The following is a 7,500-nucleotide window of genomic DNA, read 5'->3' as shown; positions in this document are numbered from 1 at the left end:
CACAAGCCCAGCCGATTTAAGATGATTTTGATTGTCCCTTGAGCAAAGCCCCTCCATCTAAAACCGTGCACACACACACGTGCCCAGATACAGCCAGATAGAAAGATTATAGTACTACGCCTTCGTCATCATAATCTCTTTTATGAGAGGCTGCACACAGATCACAATGTGTAAATATTAAACAGATTAATAATCACAAACAAGGCTGGGGAGTAAATGTTCTGGATCCTGTGAGCCCCAGAGAGTGGAAGGGTGGGGGTAGGAAGGGGGATCAGCCTGGGCGAGGGACGACATGTTCCATGCAGCTCTTGCCTTCCCTACAATTACACTGATTTATTCAGAGTTATGCACTGAAAACACAAATGGCAGAATACATTAACAAATGAGATAACATGAAAACAATGATAATGAATGTGTTTTTTGAGTGTGTGTGAGTGCAGTGTGTTGTGTTTTGCCTTTCCTTCTCAAGGCCAGTTCCCTGATGTCCGTTATCTCCTTTCTTCTGTGTGTCTGTGTGTGTGTGTTTGTGTGTGTTGTGTATGTGTGTGTGAATACAGGCTGTGCCTTTGTCAAGTTCTCCAGCCATGCAGAAGCACAGGCTGCCATCAACAGCCTGCACGGTGGACAGACCATGCCAGTGAGTACTCACTTTACACACACATGCGCACACGCACGCAAGCGCACACACTATACACAGCCCTTCCCCAGCAATACATACAACCACACATACATGTATGCACATACACATACATAAATCCTAAGAATGTCTAAATACCATACAAAGAATGAGAAAACACACATGCACACACACACACATACACAAGTACAAGTGCACACTCACACAGAGCCCTGCCCTCAAAGTCTCTCTTTTAAAAGTAGACAAACCCACACACACACAGAAAGACTTGCATACATCCTCACTGAGTATTATTGTATACAAAAGAAATTCCAAGTCAGCATCCAGCTCTTTCAGACAGAACAGCTGAACATTGTATGTCTCTTCTGGGCTTGAATCAGCTTTTTTAGCCTGTTGATGTCCCATTCACCTGCCTAATAAAGAAAGCGTATGATAATTACTGCCAGGAAATACATACTGACATCACTTCCTGTAATCCATCCTCAACAGAGGACTTTAAAGAATTTGAAAATGTTGTGTTTGGAAGTGCCAAATACAGTGTGTAACAAAAAATTGTGTTTCTACCTTGTCTTCCTCGTTAGTGTATTACTGCAAAAACTTCACCAACACATGTCGACAAACCCATTATTGCCTACCCTTCAATCTTGTCAAACTGCAGGTCTTACAAATTGTCTTGTTTTTATTATCCTGAATTACAAATTCAAGCCAATATTGCTATGTTGGTCTGTAAATATGAATTCACGCCAAGCCTCTGGCAGAAAGACACGCAGAGAAGACCTCTCCACTTACATATTTGAATGATTTTCATCACAGTGCAGTAGAAAAAGGGTAGCTTACTTGACGTAACTTGGATATTGTGTTAAAGTGGCTATCTAGCCTAGACCAAAGCAGGCCAGGCCAGGCCAGGCCAAACTAGCCCAAACAAGCTACGGCCAGGTCAAGCCAGTAAAAGTTGGGCAAGGCCAGGCCAGAACATGCCTGGCTAGACCCAGCTAGGCTGGTGTCCCACTGTATCAATCCAGTTCCAAGCACCGTGGGTCTGCTGCCCACGCATACACAGCCCCAGTCCAAAGCGACATACGGACTCCCAGAACACACAGACAAGGCTATATCCACAGCCATCCAAAAGCTCATTAATAATCTATATTATCCATATCTCTCCCTCTCTGCCACACCTGTTCGCTCCCTCTCTCCCAGTCAGATTAATAGGCAAGGTGGCCATTACCACACAGCTAAGACTGCTACCGGGGGATGCAGTTCATTTGGATAATATCACTGCCACATGTCGTCAACAAGTCGCTAACAGGAGGCGGGATCCAGAGAGCGTGCGTGCGTCCGTGCCAGCTGTGTGGTTGGAGATGAGACTCGCACAAAGAGTTCTCTCTTAATGTTCTCTCTCCAGCATCTGTGGAAGCTGGCACACGCCCCAGGCCCCATAAATAATACCTGCACCCAATATACACCGGTCCCCTCTAATGACGGCCTTTAATGAAGCTAAGAGAGGGAGGGATGGTGAGGTGCAGCCCGGGCAGTGTGGGGGGGTGGGGGCTGACGACACAGAAGGGCACTGGCTGATAGATCAGGTCAGAGCGTTAATTGATGCTTATTGTGGTTCGCAGGCGCCCCGCCCGAAACTGAAATGAATTTAAAATGTGATCATGCCCAACTAAGTGTTTTCTCTCTAACTCTCACTCTCTCTCTTTCTCACTTCCTATATTTTTCTCTCGATTTCTCTCTCTTTATTTAGTTCTTTCTCTCTTCTCAGTCTCTTTCTCTCTTTCTTCCTCTCAACCTCTTCCTCCATTTATTTTGCTCTCTTTCTTTCTGGCTCTGCACTGTTTCTCTGCTCTCTCTGTTTTGATCAGTTGTTCCCTTGCTCTCTCCTGCTCAATTCAACTCTTGAATTAAGGCTTAGCGTAAGACAGGGACAGAGAAAGAAAGAGATGGAGAGGGAGATAGAAAGAGAGAGAGAGACAGACACAGGTGGCAGATCTTCAAGTGCTGAAGCCGGGAGCAGACAGCACCCAGCAAATTGCAGACAATGTCGTGTTGGGTGTCGCAGCAAGCCTGACAGGACCTGCAGAGTACACCGGCATGAGTAACAGCAGAGAGAGAGTGTGAGAGGGGAATGTGTGTGTGTGTGTGAGCTGGGGAAGTGTGTATGAGGGAGGTGAGTGTGAGCTCTCTGTGTGTGTGAGAGCAGAGAGTCAGATTAATGAGAGATAACACCGAGCTGGAAAGCATGTCACATAGTGCACAGTCTGTCAAACGCTAGCTGGAAGGACGGAACTTGTTTCTCTGTCTGGTTGTATGTGTGTTGCTTGACAGCCACATGGACAAGTAATGGTGTTTGTTTATATTTACATAAGTGTGTGTGTGGCATGTAAGTGTGTGTGTTTGCATGTGTGTGGGTGAGTGTGTGCATACACAATAGTGTGTGTGTGTGTGTGTGTGTGTTAGCTGGGGGGTGGGGGGTTTGGGGCAGGGAAGGGGAAGGGGAGAGGGTCAGCTCCATGTAGCAGGCAGTGAGGAAAACCCCGGACAGACTCCAGCGCTAATGAGACACATGCTTCCCAGAAGGCCTCAGGAAGTGGAGTGGTTCAAGGAGGCGGGGCCGCAGGGCCACACACACTTCATCTCATGACCACACAAACTTCGGAGTTTGTTCGATTGCTTCAATTATTGTTTCGTATTTAACCCTTTGAAGAGCGTGTTCATCGCCTCCACATTCTTTTCAGTGTTTTTTTGGTAGGAAATATTTGCTGTACCGACTCATAGACTACAAGGGCTAAACCTCATCCTTGGGAGAATTAATACTGTAGGCTAGCTAGAACTAACATGATTCAGTCAACCAGCTGAGTATTAGACTCAGGTGTGCAACGTTAGGGTTGGAGTGATAACCAAACTGTAACTCCACCGGATCTGCTTAAATGCCAATTTACTGTCTATGAAAACGTGAACTATTTTAGTATTAAAGATATTATATTTGTATTGTATATATTTATTATTTGAACAATATTGATCGACCATGGAACATGGCATTTCATTAATATTCCATGAAGGTGGCGTTTTCCATATTGTTGGCCTATAAGCTGGATAACGCATGTCTTCTTTTTTTAATCGTCTGTCTATGACACACTTTTCACATCCTTCTGTACAGATACAAGCAGACTACCGTTTCACTTTTGTAGCTTATTTCTAATCCCTCAATTACAGACTTTTTTTTTTCTCCTTCACATATTTTTGGGGCTAATACGAAATCCAATATCGGAGCTTCTCGCCAGTCAAGTGTGTTGTTCTCGAAATTAGATTAGTTTTTGAACCTGTGACAAATTCCTCAGTTGTACCTGTCAGAAGTGAAGGCTCCCTGTTGGCCCTTATCAAATTCACTGAATTCATTTTCGTTAGAGATAGGAGTCATGCCGGCGCCAGTTATTATTCTGTTTGTTTGTCAGGGTGAGATGAGAAAAGAGAGAGGACAGGACAGAGTAGAGGAGAAAACAGGACAGAGCAGAGGAGAGGAGGAGGAATAGAAGGAGAGAAAGAGGGGAGGCTGTTTTGCATCTAGTGTCTATTGTCTTGGCTGATTCACCACCTGCTCCTTCATTACATGGCCCTTTGCATTTCTCCTATTTCCTTCAGACCTATCCCACAATACTTTGGAGTGTATTGCTTCTCTGAAGTCCTCTTCTGCTCTCGGTGATCCGGCTCTAGATCCAGCCAGGATGCCTCTCGCATCTACAGAGATATGACATCCTTTCTTCTCCCCACTTCCCCCCCAAAAAAGACAATTCTAATGAGGCGAGACTTGTCATTCATTTTTCAGAGGGAGATTTGTTTTCTTTTCGAAGGACTTCTCAGCCGCAGCACAGTCTGTCACAGAGACGAAGGCAACGCTACGGTCTGACTTAGTGCATTTCACTGCTGCATTCACCAGATTATGTCTACCGCTCTTCAGTCTGTGCTGTTCACTGCTCTGACAAATCAGGCTGGGCCAGGCCAAACCAGACCAGTCTAGTCCGTTCCTGAGTCATGCTTGTGTGAACAAACCATGCCCCTGGCTTTCTCCATCCATTCTTCATGAGGTAAGACATGAATAAAGGAATACACAGATAACATAAATCAGGGGGATAGATGTGGCTTAAATGCCAGGGCCCCTTCCACCAAGGGAGGGAAGCTCAGCGCCAGAGGGAGTTGTTTGCTCTCCGGCGACCTCATTAAATGTGACAGGCCAGTCCCTCTCACCGGCCCGGCCAAGTTGGGCAGAGAACAGGGAAAGGGCACGAGGTGGGATGCAATGAAATGAGAAAGGAGCAAACATTGTAGCGCTGCAGCCCGAGCTGCACTGTATTGATTCAGCTAATTGAAATGGCATCTTGGGAGCCAGAGAAGATGGGTCCCCCTCTGGGTCGGTGGGGTGTGGGGGGCTGGGGGCAGGGATGGGCCCTCGCTCTGGCGGGAGACGAGATGAGAATCAGCACCCCTGGGGTGCACACTGCCTCCGATACCCCGACACAAACATACTCACTCAGCCCAAAATGCACCTATACTTTGACTCTCTCCAACACAGGCATGCACCCGCACATACTGCACAATGTGTTATCCTCATCTCTCGCTTTTCTTTGTCAGAAATATGGTATGAAAAAGCATGAATTTGCACTGAACCTGCCACTGTGTGACACATCCTATGAACGATGGCTACAAGTTGTGATGATGGAGTCCTTTCCTCCCCTTGTCTTTGCTTTTTACGAGGTGCCTAATCCCTGTCTGCCCCCTGGCTGACTGTGTCCTTCTGTCCTGCTCTGCTCCTCTCTTTACCAGCACGCTCCTGCTGTAATTAGATAGGAGCTGGGGCCTCTTGACAGTGTCTCAGCCTGCGTGTGTGTTGTGCACGCTCATTGCTGACTGCCCTCCTGCCAGGCAGCCTCCTCTCCTCCTCTCGCCCTGTCCTCCTCTCCTCCTCTCCAGCTCTGGACATCACAGGAGAAACTCTGGTCTCTGTCTCTCAAATGATTTAATTGGATGCAAAGTCAGGAGCGCAGACATCAATACGGCACTATATCTGCCATAAAGCAGTGTCATTAGTCAATACTTCGCCCTGCACATGCCAAAGGCTTTTGTCAGAGCTAATTACCTGGCGTTGTATTCAGTGGAGCGGCAGGCCGCGATATGGAAAGGAAGAGCGGGGGGGGCTTGCTCCTGGGGGAGAATGCTAAGGATCACAGTCCACTCCCACTGCACACAGTAGACCCAGCCAAGTCCAGCCGAGCACAGATCACTGGTAAGCCCCAGCCCCCTCTGACAGACTGCAGTAATTGAAGATGTGCTTCACGGCTCCGTGGGGACTATCCCAGAGAGGACTGTTCTTCTTCGAGTTCAAGGGGGGGGGTTCAAAGTTCTGGAAATGTTGGTGTTTCTTTACACGCGTGCGTGTGTGCGTGTGTGTGTGTATTAGTCCCACTGGCGGTGCTCTGTGTGTGTCTTAGCAAATACTTTACACACTTAAGACGGAAAGTTTATTTAAGCGTCTGTGCGCGCATAATTAGGCAGCCGGATGCATCAGATGGCGGGCCAGCTTGGCATCTTCAGCCCCATGACCATCCAGTTTGGGGCCTACGGCGCCTACTCTCACGCTGTAAGTCTCGGCTCGGCGGGGGAGGAGACGGTGAGCTTTACACTTTGACAGCAACGTTAGCCTAGCTTAGCATATAACAGCAACACTTTCCTGACTGTCTCATTGCTGTGCTTAGGCACTGAGCCGTAATACTGTGTTAAAAGCCCAAGCATTCACACATGAAGTCACAGCTCCTTAAGTTTGGAGACAGCAGCATGTGCACTCACACTCTAGCTAACAGTTCACCCTTCCAGGTGAGAACCACCCACTCAAACACACACGCACACACACACACACTATTACACACGCCCACCGACGCACACATGCTGTATGTACTCACACGTTCTATTCACACACACACACATACACACTACTGCTCATTATAGTGTTTCTGGCTATAACTATCGGCTGTGTATGTTTATGGGAAGTGGCCATTTTAGGGCTGCAGGGCTACACAGGCCTGTCTGTTCTAAACTGGCTAGGGCCAGGCAAACATAGATGTAACAGTAAAAATCGACTGCTCCTGCGGCTATTTCACCCCCCTCTCACTCTGTCTGTCTGTCTTTTGCTCTCTCTCTCTCTTTCTCTCTCTCTCTCTCTTGCGCTCACTCGCTCTCTGGCTCTCTATCTCTCTCCTCCCTCCATTCGCGTTCGTCCTCACACCATCCTCTCATCTCCCTCCTCGCTGTCCCAACTTCTCCGCTCCGCCCTCTCTCCTGCTCCCTCCACGCTCTCCTCTCCACCTGTCTGTCCCCTGTTCTGCCCCTCAGCAGATGATGCAGCAGCAAGCAGCCCTCATGGCTGCCTCCCAGGGGTCTTACCTAAACCCCATGGCGGCCATCGCTGCTGCCCAGATGCAGCAAATGGCAGCTTTCAACGTCAACGGACTGGTGGCCGCACCCATGACACCCTCCTCAGGTACTGTGGCGAGTCTCACAGTCTTGTTGTCCGTTTTGTGGTTTAGCCTCCAGTTGGTCTGAAGAGTGTGATTAGCTATGTGCCAGTTTAGCTGTTGTTTTCCTGCTGCATTTTGTTTCTCTGCTGTTTTCTCTTTCGCTGCGCTGCTATGCTAACTGTTATACTTAGTATGACGTTAGTAGTTGTGTTAAATTTGAATTGGTGTTAGCATCAGTGCTATTTAGTGCTGTGATTCGATAGATCTTATGCATTCCTTATGGTCTCAGTGTTTTGAAACTAAAGAGAAGAGGGAAAAAAATGTGCGTTGCTAAAGAGAATTACTTTGACAGAC

At 47.7% G+C, this 7,500-nt stretch overlaps 1 protein-coding gene across 1 annotated transcript in view; it reads left to right on the top strand.

The window, feature by feature from the left end:
• The window catches only part of celf6 (CUGBP Elav-like family member 6), a 95,587-nt gene that overhangs the window by 66,584 nt on the left and 21,503 nt on the right, over positions 1–7,500 (top strand). The window contains 3 exon segments of the mRNA XM_062471778.1: positions 558–641; positions 6,184–6,302; positions 7,022–7,214. Coding sequence (XP_062327762.1) covers positions 558–641; positions 6,184–6,302; positions 7,022–7,214 — 396 coding nt within the window.

Source organism: Osmerus eperlanus, chromosome 10 (assembly GCF_963692335.1).
Source record: "Osmerus eperlanus chromosome 10, fOsmEpe2.1, whole genome shotgun sequence".
NCBI classification, from domain to species: domain Eukaryota; kingdom Metazoa; phylum Chordata; class Actinopteri; order Osmeriformes; family Osmeridae; genus Osmerus; species Osmerus eperlanus.
This window is presented reverse-complemented; position numbering and strand designations above follow the sequence as displayed.